General features: G+C 42.8%; 1 protein-coding gene across 2 annotated transcripts; it reads right to left on the bottom strand.

Annotated features, from left to right (window-relative positions):
- Positions 1-605: 605 nt before the first annotated feature.
- Positions 606-14,336, bottom strand: keap1a (kelch-like ECH-associated protein 1a). Of its 2 annotated transcripts, none has more exons than XM_037487097.2 (12): positions 14,262-14,336; positions 8,457-9,281; positions 7,960-8,159; positions 7,694-7,850; positions 6,501-6,593; positions 5,958-6,104; positions 5,767-5,873; positions 4,647-4,776; positions 4,177-4,373; positions 2,763-2,968; positions 2,167-2,343; positions 606-1,364 (listed from the first exon to the last, which is right to left on the bottom strand). In XM_037487097.2, the coding sequence occupies exons 2-12, from the start codon at positions 8,658-8,660 to the stop codon at positions 1,180-1,182; spliced, it is 1,803 nt and encodes a 600-aa protein (XP_037342994.2). In that variant the 5' UTR covers positions 8,661-9,281; positions 14,262-14,336; the 3' UTR covers positions 606-1,179. The 2 variants fall into 2 exon arrangements, with proteins under 2 accessions (XP_037342994.2, XP_037342995.2); XM_037487098.2 differs by lacking the exon at positions 14,262-14,336 and adding an exon at positions 12,230-12,744.
- Positions 14,337-14,668: the final 332 nt, after the last annotated feature.

Genomic DNA, 14,668 nt, shown 5'->3' with positions numbered 1-14,668 from the left:
GACCGAGACAAACGCGGGACCGCAATCATCTATCATTCCAGGAAAGCAACGCAACATACATTTGCTTTTTGTTTCTTTTTCTCATTCATCCGTCACAAATCTCAACATGTATTTGAATGATTGCTCCATCCAGAGCGGTGTTGTGTGTTGGCACGGCCCGTGATGGTTGCAAGTGACCCCTGGAGGAGACAGGGAGAGACAAGGAGACACACAAGAGAAGTCTCTCTGCGGCTGTGCAGTGCCTTCTGTCTTTCTTCTGGACTGTTGCTCTAATGATTCTCCCTCAGCGATGAAACATGGAAAAATATTCTCCATCCAAACTAGACTTCAGTGCTCAATAGCGTGTAAATCCCAAACGTAGACTGAATGCGTTAAGATGGTAAAGCGTCATGTTTAGAGGCCTGATCTACTATTTTTAGGCTGGGAGTTGCTTTAGGGCACTTTTACATGGCACAACAAAACAGAAACAGCTTTTTGTGTTGGTGCAGTTTTTGGATGAATCCCACCATCTAGTGGCAGTGCATGTGTTGCTACATATCCTTATAAAGGGGATAACAAGAAGTCCATAAAAACACATATGTCTATGCTGACATCAGTTCATTGGCAAAAAGTAAATTGAAAGTTGGGTTCAGAAACATATTGGATCCATTTTATTTACACAAAATAAAATATGGTGAATTCACACAAACTGGCAGTTTGGGTGAGACGATATTGGCACAAAATAAAGGAAACACATAAGAAAGGTGCTCATTCAAACAGACACAGAGGTAGTGATTTAACAGAGGAATTAAAATATTATTGTGAAATAATAATATTGTGAAAGTCATTCACAAGTTACAAATAAAATGTCCCACTAAGAGATTTAAAAAAAAAGCTGAGGAATAACAATACTTAATCAAATGGTCCCATTGTGTGAATGGGTCAACTCATTCCGAGGTCACTGTTATGCTACCCGTTTTTCCAAATCACTCGTCCCCCCCCCCTAGAGATGCAGAGATCTTCTTCCTCTTCCCTTCAGAACATGTCTGTGGTACTCGACAGGGCAACGGAACGCGATCCATGAGAGGGGGGCGGTATGAGGAGGTCCGCATGGGATGGTTTTCAACTTAACCCTCTCTTGAAAAGCAGCACCACTTGTACTCAACACTTAAAACTTAAAACCAATTTGGTTCCTCGTCGTCATGTAGCTTCGTCTTCGTCCTCGTCCTCCTGATGTTCGGGCAGGCTGCCGGGACAGGGCTCCATGGTAACGGCGACGCCCATGCCGCTGCGCCCGACGGGCATGTCGCCGACGCGCGTCCACTCGTTTCTTTCGGGACAGTAACACTCGATGCTTCGCAGGAAGCCGTGCTGGTTGAAGCCTCCTGGACGAACCACAAACACAACACGTTCAACCCAGCTGGTTCTATCATTCTGTCTTTAAGCAAGTCATAAATGTGTTGAGGAAATAATTACAAAAAAGACGTAGCAAACTTTTTTGATTTTGAATTGATTTGATTTGCTAACGAGGTTTGTTATTTCTTTCCGATCTGAGATTTAATTTGCCTTCTGCTCATTGGTTTACTCTCAACATCTGATCCATGCTTTACTCTATTTAATTAAACAACACTCAGCTATTGAGCCACGTTGAGCCTCCCGACCCGACGGTTTACTCATTAATCAGATTATTTTATTAAGTCCCATTGCTTCCTCATGCATGCACGTCTCAGCAAGGCTCAGCAAAGTCAGAAAATATACCAGACTCCTAGAACCAAATATAAGTGTTTGTGGTGGTGAATGCACACACGATACTGTTCATTTACTACGTAGTAATTGGACACAAAGCCGGCAGTCATTAGCAATCATTACAAACCCAGTTAACAATAAAATACCTTGAGCAACACAAAAAGGGAAATAATAATTTAATAATAAAAGATAAACTAATTAAAAAAGTAAGAAACAAAGTCAGGAAAAATACCGGTACATATATATGATACAATTATGTTAATATGTATATCAATATATATCAAATTAAATGATCAGAGGGATGCACGTTGACTTCATTAGTGTAAATATAAGATCATTGATCACTTTTTTTGTATGTCATGTTATGTTTTATATGTTATAGTATGCTACAACTTCCCAAAACAAAACACTTATGATATATTTGATCAATTTGTAACTGACCGAAGACAAAGATGCGTCCCTGGTGCACTGCGACCCCGTGTGCACTGCGGCAGTTGTGCATAGCGGCCCTGGGCTCCCATTGGTTCCTGGTTATGTTGTAACACTCCACAGAACACAACTGGTTCCGCCCATCATAACCTCCTATTGCGTACAGGTGTGAGTTTAAACACACCAAGCCTATAAAGACAGACACAGAGGGAACATAGAGGAATAGGAAAAAAAAAAAAAAATTGGCCAATTCCCTTTATTGTTGATGGGTTAGAGGAGAAGATCAATACCACATTGTTCAATAAATATGCCACTGGAACCAGCAGTTGGTTGACTGAAAAACTGTTGAAAAATCAGCTCATTTACAGTCTTGCTCACAGTCATCTTTCTGTTAAATATTAAACTGCAGTCAGAAGACTTTAGCTCAGCTGATCATAAAGACCAGAGCTAATACTAAAGCTAGCTATCCTTCCTCATCCTGAAGGTAACATAACCTGCACACCTACAGCCGGCTTATCAATGCATAATACATTTGTCCAATCAGTCTGGCTTTTGTAAAAAGGGGAGTAAAGACACACACACACACACACACACACACACACACTCACCCAGTCCACTGCGTATGGTGCTCATGGGAGCCAGCTGCTGCCAGGTGTTACTGTCAGGCTGGTATTTCTCAGCAGTGTCCCAGCGGCTCTGCCCATCGTACCCACCAACCACGTACAGAACCCCCGAACACGGCGCCACTCCAGCACCCAGCCGGGCCACCGACATCGGGCAAACAAAGGACCAGCGATTAGACTCTGGATCCCACCTGCAAAACAAACACTGTGCATGTAGTCGATGTGGTAATCTGTTGACAGTGTAATGTTGTTATACATATATATATATATATACACATATATATATATACATACACATATATATATATATATATATACACACATATAACAACATTACACTGTCAACAGATTACCACCATTACTATATATATATATATCAATTACAATGATCAAACGAGTCCATCAGAGCTGCAGAACGTGTGAAGCAACTTTCTCAATCTACACAAGCCAGTCAACTTTAAGAGGATTAAGTTAAGCTGGCAACCATGTTTGGCAACTATAGACAAGCTTAATTTGAAGCGGTTGTAACTCCACTGAGACACACACACAGATGCATATATACACCAAAATACTGGACTGTTCCTTAATAACATAAAAAGCACAATAGCAGTAATGAGACTAACTAAGGGTGATGAAGTGGCAGGTTGGACTGCACGTTAATGATGAAATGAGTTCCTCGTAATGGGTGGACTCCAGCTGTAAACTGCTGCTGGGAAGGTGGTGCATATTATTTCACCTGCCCTCAAACATTGGCAAAGTGCCCTCGAGGAAAGCAATGCATGCATGTCACTTCTTGAGTTGATGTGCTGACACTGACCCTGTGCTCTGAACCCTGAAATGATTACATGCAGAAAGGCAAATGTCATTGATAAATAATCTCAATATAGCGCCCTGTTGAAGTTTAATCATTTTAATTGTTATATTCAACAGCTTCTTGTGAGAACACCTCCAAGTAGTGTCTGATGAGTTCTAATAATTCTCCTGTGATCAGCGTTGTTTAGATACATAATGCCCTTTATACAGCTTTAGGGATAAATATAATAAATAAGTAACATTTGGTCAAATGATTATTCTGCACTCACCATTATTTCTCTTGAAGTGGCGCATTTGTTATCTATTCAAATTAATTAACAGCATCAGCATGTCATATATCATAATACTGCTCCCTGATCAGCGGCGGCAGCAACAACGATGTAAAGCTACCCGACAAGATCTACATTCCTACATTGTGTGTCGTGACATGTTTTGAAGGAGTCCGTTTTGTAGTTAGTTAAGAGTAATACCCGTGAACCTCTTCACTGCTCTTCAGGTTGAATGCCATCTAGTAAATACGTTGTGAAAATTCAAATTACTGCTTGAGCGGCCAGTTCAATAAACAAATCCGCAACACACGTCCCACCTCTCCACCGTGTTATGATGTGTGGATCCCTGCGAGCCTCCCACAGCGTAGATGCAGGCGTCCACCACGGCCACCCCGACCCTGTTCCTCGGGATGCTGAGGGACGCTCTCTGGCTCCACTGGTTGGTCATCGGGTTGTAGCAGCACAGGGCGCTCGACTCGGTGTTGTTTTGACGAGACATGTTCCTGCCGCCAACCTGAGCAGATACGTGTGGAAACATGGACAGGTGTACTGAGGAAAGTGCAAAAATAATAAGTTGGGTATAATAATTACAGTATAAAATATCAAATAAAGACAGATATGTGCTACCACACAGGCAGGAAACTAATCCAGTGTTTGAGTTTTGAATCCGGTTTTGTATTTTTCATATAATAGAACATACAGTATATTGGTTTCTTCAAACGTCACTGCCTGCAATGTTTTTGTAATGGCAATTTGTCGGAGGTACGACAGAAGAGGTGAAACTTACAGTGTAGAGGAGTCCAAACAGTGCACAAGCTCCCAAACCACTACATGCAGACCCCATGCTGGACAGCTTCAGCCACACATTCCTCCTGGGATCATAGGCCTCCATGGAGTCCAGTGAATGCTCCTGATACCTGAACAGAGAAAATGTTACGTTCACTCTAAAGGAGCTTTAGGCACACCGTAGAAAAGAAACAGTGGCTTAATATGCTGACGTATGTATATATGTATGTATGTATGCACACATGTATTTATGCATTGTGTGGTTTGGAATTTAGTGGTGCAATTTACAAACCTTGTTTGTATTTTCTGCCAGAATTGACTTAAATTAGGTAGTTATTAAAAAAGGGCCTAAATTAACAAAGCAGAATGACATCACCGAATGGCTAAGAACTCAAAACCGCTGAAGCCGCACAATCTAAATGTCTTTGGATTGCACTCAAAGAAGAGTTACATCAATAAATGGACATCTTAAGTAGTTGGTATTTGGTAGTAGTTGTGAGGTCCCCAAATTGAATGAAAACACTCTTGTGGCTTATGGCAGTGGAAAGATATGTCAAAATGCAAGTTGCCACTTCAGTAAGGGCTCAGCACTATAACTACCTTGTCTAAATTGATAAAAACAATCAAAGGCTACCTCAAATTTCTCAGAAAATTGAACCATTTTGCATATAAAGGAAAATACTAATACTTTGGTAGTATTTAGTTCGCCCAAGTATACAAACCAAGTGGTTATTTGAGTATTTTATTGAATTACCAAAAATCCTACATAGTAATATATCGAGAATGGACATTTTTATCGTGAGGACTTTTTTTGTCTAGTTTCTATGAAGGGCTGAGAAAGAGGCTGCTCACATACCCTCCCAACAGCCACTGGGTGGCAGACTGAGACACCTTCTGGGTGCATGGTCGCGTCTAACATAAATGAGAACATAACTTCTGCCAATTTGAGCCAACATGGTCTCTGGTTATGAGGAAACGCTTTTTTCATAAACACTAACTGTTCAGAAATATCTGTTTCTTTCTATGATAAATATGTCATGTGCTGCGGCCTGTGTGTTTCACAGTAAGTGGGTGAACAAAGAAAAAGGCTGCCGATGAAATGTGAGATTTGAGATGGTTACCCGCCGGCGACGTAGATGAGCTGCGTTCCGCGGTTAGGTGCAGGAGGCAGCTTCCTTAAAGTCATATCCTGGAAGATTTTAGACAGGAAGTCCTTACACGAATTGGCCTGGAGATAAAAGAAGGAGAGAGTATTGAAAATGGCACGTCTTTCTCAGAAAGAAAGCTATAACAGATCAAGGCTGAGGTTTACCTTGCTGAGGATGGGGCAGGACAGCAGCTGGTTCTTTAGGAACTTGGGAGGCAGGGCGTAGATATGAACTGCGTTCAGCAGGGCATGCAGGTACTGGGCTCGGCCCTCCATATCCGAGCCGACCCAGTCTGTACAGGCCTTATACACCTAAAAGGGATGTATTTAGTCACTCCAATATGGGGTCTGTTATATACATCTGCCTTCAATCAAGGACTCATAGCATTTTTGCTAGGTTTGACCTTTTTTTGTTGCATGAGATGACACAAAAAAGAAAACCCTCTTTGTCTAAGGTATAAACACAGTAAATTTACTGTATTTTGTGGTTTCAAATACAAATGTCCATAAACAAATCATCTTGCAATATATATAGAGCATTTGGCTGAAATCACATTTTCCTCCATACCAACAATATAACGATTTAAACAAACCTAACATATTAGTTGAAAATATGGTTTCAGAAAGGCAGAACAAACATGTATGTTCCTTACATGATCGACGGTTAACCCTAACCCTAAATGAAATAGTTAATTTATTGGCACACACCTCAGACTCACAGAGCACTTTGAGACTGTCCTGACTGATGAGCTCCAGCAGCTGGCAGTGAGAGAGGCTGAAGAACTCCTCTTCTTTGATCACCTGACACACAGACACACGAGAGCATGGACAGCAGATTGAGCCATCAGACCGCTGAATATCCACATTCAACACAGTGCTTTCTCATGCAGGAAACGTTATTCAGGGATTAATGTGGGTAGGTAGGAAGGAGTTACAAAGGAAGTTGCCATCATATAAAGTAGCATCACCACCTCGTGCTTGCATGCCTCTGCAGACAGAGGTGCACTAGACGTCCATGTACGTCATCACTTCATGATTATAGTCTATTGGACATTTGTGTGAAATTGTTGTAAATTAATTACGAGTATTGGTCAAAACTGTGTTCAGGGGAGGCCACAGTGACCTTTGACCGCCAAATTAGAATCAGTTCAGCCTCGAGTGAAAATGGATGTTTATGCCAAATTTAGGGGAAATTCCCCTGAGGCGCCGCAGGGATATCACGTTCATGAGAATGGACCGGACAGACAATCCGAAAGCGGTATGCATGTGGCCACAAACGAAAAAACATTGGGGGAAAGAGAGGACGAGGATGTGTGTAATATGAAGACAAAAAGTAAATATGAAGCACTGGTGCTGCAGCCAGAACGCCAAAGCAATGGTTTCCTGGAAACATCAAACAATGCTGCTACAGTTTGCACAGTGATCGTATCACATGAAACCAGCAAGTGGTTTAGTAAAGCACTACTGAAGCATATCATCTGTAATGTCCTGTATCGTCTTTGGTGATTCATTGACTGCTATGTGCAATCTAAGTAGAGTCAATAAGCATCTAAAGACACATCACAAACATTACCACCGATCTCATGGAGGAACAACGCAAATGACCGTCATTCCTATTCAAACTTAAAATATCTTCTTTTTAGTGCTGGATACAGCTTTGATCCCTTAGCTAAACATCAATGCAAAACTTTCTGTGTTTTCTTCTTTCCCCCCATGTGACAACAACACGACAAGAGTGTATCCCTCACAAGAGTATATCCCTCACTGAAAAACAACTACACTTTGCCCAACAAATACACTGCGTCACATAAAGTACAAGCAACTATTCAATGAGCTTTAGTAAAAAAACGTTGACTACATCTCAAAGTATAACCTTTTATTTGAGCTTCCTATATTTTCACCTCGTTGAAGTGTGTGTTGATATACTCCCGACTCCGCTGGTGCAGCTCCTTGCAGCTTATCTCCTCAGCGAAGCGGGCGATGCCGATGACATTGGAAGGCTCCAGGTGCTTAGTGAGGAAATCGCAGCATGCTTTTGCCACGTCGTCCATCTGGTACCTGAAGAAACCAAACAGGAGCGTATTACGTTCTGCGTTCATCTGGTGAATTGTCAAAAGACAAAAAGCGTGCGAGCAAAAAGAAAATCAAAGCATTTGTGCGTGTTCACCTCATGGCAGCGAGGAGAACGTGCAGCACACAGTTCTTTCCCACGGTGATGTGGGAGGTGTAGGCAAAGTCAATGAGCCTTCCCACCACCTGAGGGCAGACATCGCGCAGGGTCACCTCCGAGGCGTGACGCTCCTTGAAGCTGCTGGTGAACATGGCTCTGAAGTACGGGCTACACGATGCCAGCACCAGCCTGTGCACCTGAGGGACCACAAACATGCATTCAACCCAACGGACCCGGAGAAGCACCCGGAGGCTCCGACCGCCTCTCCTTTCAATGCGGTACGGAGAGATTCAATGACTGATCCGGGAGCAGTAATTCCACCGGTGGCCTTGGTATTCCAGTATTCTACTTTTTTTCATTGTGTAACTATTTTGTGTGAAAGCTGCGTCAACCCTACAACATAATATTCTGTCTAACTTGTAATGAAATTTGGAGTTTTGACAGAAACAGAACCAAATGGGAATAAACAGCATTGTATTTGGAACGTGGCTCACCTTGAAGTCCACCGTCCTCTCCTTGTATGTGACATGCAGCACCAGGTCACACAACATCTCCTGCTGTCTGAATTCCTCCATGGCCTGGAGGGATTTGGAAGAATGGCTCCCGATTGTGTAGTCAAGACAGCCGGAGCCCTGCATGGAGGGAACGGCGATGGCCGAGAAGTCGCGCGTGGGACGCTTCTTCCTTGGACAATGCATTCTGCAAGATGGAACTTTTTTTTTTTTTTCAGTACTTGTTTATTCTCACAGTTTCTAGTTCTTAACCCGCTGGGCTCAGACTTTCAACAGATGAAATTCCTTTGTCTTTGTAAAGTCTCTGTTGAGATGTCCTCAATTCCTTCATTTTGCCTCAGGTTTAACACAAAACAATTCTATTCAGCGACGACACATTTCCCAAGAAATCAGGGATGTGAACAGCTTAATGGTACTATCCATGACTGGTGATCCTGGCCACAATCAGCAGGCACAGCAGGTAGTCCGCAGGAGAAGCCAGTTGCCACATAAAAAACATTCGGCCCGTGTGTTTCTCTGCACAAATCCGGCTGGTAGGCAAACAATGATGAACGACATAACACTCCCTCGTGCACCGATCCAGGCTCCAACATGACTGGCAGCTTTGGAATCCGGAACCCAAAAGCAAAAGTCAGACCACGATCATTAAATCACTGCTCGTCCACATTTAACAGGCTTACGGGCTTTGGAAGTGATCCATCTTGACATTTAAGAGAGTCATATATGTTGTCCAAAGGGGGGAAAAGGGCACTATCCGATATATCCTGGCAGGGATTTCTTCATCCCCTGTCTGTGGAGATGCTTATTCTGCAAAAAACAACACAAAAAAAAAACAGATTCAGTTAAGAGAGATGAGACTTTTGGTGGTTTTAGAAAAAGCCAATGATATGATGTTTGTATGAGTGAGTGGGTGTTCCACCGTCTCACACACTCAAGGTTTCACTTCCTGCAGCTTGAAACATGGCTGATTGTGTTTAACGGCTTTTTTCCCAAATGTAATGGTTGCTGTATATCTTATTCAGGACAAATATTTTCATTCACTATCTGTAAATGATTATCTGGAATTAATGCTCTCCATTAATATGCTACTATAGTTCTTAAGAGATGATATAGGAAGATTCCTTATAGGTTGAACTATAAAAACAAAACTTTAAATGAAATTCTGACAAATATTATATGCATTTCCGACATGCTCAACTGGCTCGTTATGTTGAAACCTTTTAACAAATTACATGCAAATGTAATAATTTAACCACAAATTGACATAAGAGGATTCAAGACATCTGACAAGTGTGAGAATGTCCTATGTAATTCTTTGCATTATTGTAACATTTTGAACTATTAGCCAGAAAGAACCCTACCTTTGATCATGTCACCTTTTGCTCTAGGACAATGTGATGGCCCGGTCTCCATTGTATTGGAGATCACTCTAACCACCAGATTTATCAAAAATAGTTGACAGTTGCAGCCTTACAGGACCTTAAAGAGCTGGGACATCACTTAAGGAAAGTTTGATTACTATCTCTGTCTAGTTGTCACCCGGATTACATGAGAAACACTGGCCTAATTTTCATTGCATGGAAAAAGGAAGCTCATGTTATATTTTAGATCCTAATCTTTGCACACATACATGTTATTTCCACTCCCCCAGAACCACTCGCCCAAAATGACTATATCATAATGAGAAATAACAACCAGCAAGGCTATTGTTAGCATTCACAGCTGTTACGCTAGCTATAAGTTCACGGAAAGAGTGAACACAGCCAGGAAGGAAGGAGGTAGGGAAGGAAGGAAGGAAGGAAGGAAGGAAGGAAGTCTTATCCAGCTTGAGTAAAATGGAGGCATATTAAAAGGCTGCAGCAGTCACAGATGGTATTTCTTTTCATGCTTTTCAAAAAATCTGAATTATTGATTGGTTGTTGGGATCTAACACACCATTTGAACAAAAAATACAAATACATTCCCCATCCGGGCTTCAAAATAGCAGAATATAATCAGTAAAAAACGCCTTTCCATTCTTCAAAGAGCGCCCCCTTACAGAGTCAATGAGAGAAGTGACTAAGACTCTACAAACAACCACATCCAGAACATCAACGCTGTTTAAAGCCACATTTAAAGCCTGTAGGTATTCCTACTGTCTCCCTCACGCACAGTCACCGCTATTTCCAAAGTATGAGTAAGGACATAAAACCACTCCCCTGTGTTGGAGTCGCCTGACTGGAACCTGTTTTACATCTATCTTAACTTAGTAAAAACAAGAACAAGCTAAAGAGATAAGTACTAAGAGAGCACACGGTGCTTTTCAAAAACCTCACGTCTGTGATTCAATCTCAAGAGCTGTATTTGTGAATTTTGACAACTCTAAAACGAAACAAAGCGGGTCGAAGAGACCTGTCGAGGAATCTTTATCATTCCAACCAGGTATGTAAATAATGTACAGCCTCAACAGAGTTGCGGTGCGAGGCAAACAGGTTTTTCATTTCCTCATCGGATGTCGTTCATTGACCAACCAGATATAAACTGGAACACAGAAAAGGGACTCATCAACTTATTGGCATTCAAATGAAATGAAATTGAAGCCAATTTGCAACGCAACACAAAAACCCAAAAAAGTCAGCGTTCCCCTTTAGTAATCTTTTTTGTAAAACATTTCCGTGGGAAGATGATATTAAACATTTGCCAGCAGGAAAACACTCAGACCACAATCGAGCACATAGGATGTGAACAGTGTTGGAAAGACTGCATGATGTCATGGTGTAGTCAGCATGGCCTTTGAGACAGCAGAGTGCCTGTATCCTCTAACAATGATACGTCATGTCAGCTGATAGGAGATGTCCAAATGACCTCCTGGTGGGGCCAAACTGGGGAAAAGAACACAATGGTCCTTATCCCCGGGCGGTTCCCGGCACTCAGATGTGGACAAAGCCCCCCTCCCCCACCCCACGCCCCCTTTCACCTATCAGCTATATATTATATAGAATATTTGTAACGACAGTGAGCCTCCTCTCGTCCCGCCGGAGGCTCCGTCCTGAAACTGTGCAACGATCGACACTTTGTATCACGACTTTACAGAGATGCTGTCGGCTTGCTTGAAAGACACAATTTCAGAATACCGGCTGTGTCTATATATTTACACTCATAAAGATCTATTTATTTTACAAAATGTCATGACTGGTGATGATTTCATGTAAAAATGAATGCAGAATGCGTCGTGTTTCCACAGCGTAAAACAATGTGCCAGGTTCACCCGTAATATATAATCATCCGACTGTTAATTCATGCATTAATTGATATCCAACCACATGAGGTAACACTAAACAGAACAAATGATTGAGGTTTAACTGATGTATGACAGACGATAAAAGCACACCATTGATTCATGAATAAGTTAAGCATTAGTCAAGCATAATATTTGTGCCCCTTTTATAAATTCATACTCCAATTCATACTTCTCTTTACAAACGATTAGTAAAATAAACCGCTTTGTCTAAGGTATTCGATTAAGAGTGATAATCAAAAGCTTCCAATCCAATAAGTTGCAACGCTTGAGAAATACCTACAAATCCCAGAAAATGAGACTGTGTATTTTTCTTCACACAGCTGCAAACTCTATCCAGCAAACATTCAAATATCTGCATTCCACGGCGTCACACGCTGCGACCGCTCGAGGCGGGACAAGGAGTTCACGTTGAAGGGCGATAAAAGACGTGTGCACTGCACGCCCCTGACCCTGGGAGTTCAACAGCAGTACTTACGGGCGACCGGCGGCCATTTTTTCCTGCCCCACCACGTGCTGCGTTCCACTAAGCCCAGCACAAAGAGGTTACTGCACGGTCCAATCTGCCCCCTCACCTCTCACCTTACAGTCAGTCGGCCTGTTCGCTGGTCATATGACCAAAGGAGTGAGATGGAAAGGGAGGGAGGGTGAAGCAGAGAGGAGAGAGAGAGGCTTTTGGGGGGGAAGAAAAACAATGAGGTGGAGAGGAAACAGATGCCAGGATCCAAATGGCATTAGATGTCGCACAGGCAAGATTTAAACATAAAGGGAAGCGAGAGTTATTAACACGGTGCAGCGCAGATTGCCTTAAAGGGACCATTGTGACGAGTAATATCAGCCTGTCCGCTTCTCCTGATGAGTCTTTAAGCATTTAACACGGTGTGCACAGCGTGGCTACTGCATAAAGCATTGCTCAAACCTGTAGGAACAGTGAGAGACCACCAAGACGTGTTCTGACCAGTTCGTTCATCTCAACCACTGTTTGTTTTAACGGGCCTCCACTGTCTGCGGTGCACGTGGTGCCCCTGTTTGTTTTTTGTCAAATGGACACTGCAGCTTCATCGATGAAACGGTGTGATTTCAGGAAGAAGAGATGCGGTTTTTAGATTAAAACAGAGGAACAAAAGCCTTCCGACTCTGTTTACCATAAATCCTAAACCCCGTCTTAGTGCAGAAGCGAAGCAGAGCGACGCAGAGTTAACTATTTACAGACTGTTAGTGTTGGCAGATGGAAGACAGAGCTCTGGGAACACGTCAGCTTTGACCTGGACGTGCACCTCACAGCGTTTAGTGCGAGCACTTTCTCTGCTGGAGCAAACCACACAAAGTTTGCAGCATTTCGTAACCGCATTGACACAAGCTCTTCTGCCATGTCACCCTACAGCTGCCATGGTGGCTGATTGGGGTCAAAGGTTTCTGATGACTGCAGACATTTGGTGGTCAGCACATTAAATAGGTACTGTGACCTAAAATAACACTTGATAATGAAGAATTAAAAAAAAGGGCCCAGTGCTGCCTTCCAGACCACAAACTGAACATATCAGACACACAAAATATACACAGCCCCGAACAAAGAAAACAATGTTGAAGTATTGGCAAATACTGCAAAAACTTGCATAAAATATTCTTGTTGCCTTAGTTATTCATTTGACTGTTTTTAAAAAAATGTTTTTGTTAATTAATGAATTACTTGGTCTATAAAACCCAAGCTGACATATGTACATTACTTTACTACTTTGATCAGAGAAGAATTACATTTACTATCATCAAAATGACTTCATTCGCTCATTAATAAATCAATCGTTCACTTTCAGTTGATTTTCAAGTTCATATTGTACAGCAGGGAGTTACTGAGTATCTGTAGCCCCTTAATCTGAAATCATTAAATTATCCAAATGTGTTTGTTAATTGCTGCTATTTCACTTAAAATGATGGTAAACTGAATGTCTTTGGGATTGTTGATCAGACAAATCAAGTCACCCCGCAGTAATTGCATCCATGGCTGCAATCATTATTTATTGCTTTATTAATTTTTTAATTGACAGATTTAAAATGGAAGAAACCGATGAACAGTTTTCCCTCAGCTTTTTTAAAATCTATTTATTGAAAGCAAAAATCGTTGGTATAGTGATTTGAAGGATGGATGAGTCCGCTCTGCAGGTCGCATGAGGATGTCTGAGAGAACATTTGACTCGCGTTATATGAATGACAGACGATGAAAAACAGCAGTGATAAGCAAGTTTCAATTCCCCCTTTTACGAGTCTGCGCACTACGGAGAACACAAACTACCGGATATCTAACCAATGCAGCAAGAGACAATGCAACAAATGGCACCAGCGATCCTTCTCTATCACACACACACACACACGAACACACACAAGTACACACCACGACAGTCCTCGCAAATGAGACTTTCTTTCCCTCTTTTCTTTTTCTTTTTTAAACAAAGCGCGCGTCCACTCTGCAAGTAAAATGCGCCTGGTTTAAAAACAACAGCGGACCCACTCACCGAAAGCCCAACTTTGCCGGCAGCTGTTGATTAAAACTGCGATGATCGACTGAGAATACGGGGAATCCCATCGGGGCGGCGGGGGGGGGGGGTGGAGGGGGGGGGTTCCTCAGCGGGGGGTGCGGTGAGGGGGGGGGGGGGGGGCGGTGTGAAGCGCTCGTTCCCGCGAGGACACAGCGGCAGATCAGCCTCGGCGGAAAGGACCCGACGCTGCGATGACACGAGCCGGGATGTCGCAGCCGCTGCTGCCGCTTCTCTCCTCCTGACGCTGCGGTCGGGGTGGGAGGGGGGAATCAATGCCTCCACATGACTCTGCAACTCTGGAGCACACGGGCTCTACCGGCACAGGCGGCGTGCACGGGCGGAACGCGTGCACGAGAAGCTCACATGGGAGCGAGTTACGAGCG

Source organism: Pungitius pungitius, chromosome 14 (assembly GCF_949316345.1).
Source record: "Pungitius pungitius chromosome 14, fPunPun2.1, whole genome shotgun sequence".
NCBI classification, from domain to species: domain Eukaryota; kingdom Metazoa; phylum Chordata; class Actinopteri; order Perciformes; family Gasterosteidae; genus Pungitius; species Pungitius pungitius.
The sequence above is the reverse complement of the archived record's forward strand: the minus strand, read 5'-3'. Positions and strand labels throughout refer to the sequence as shown.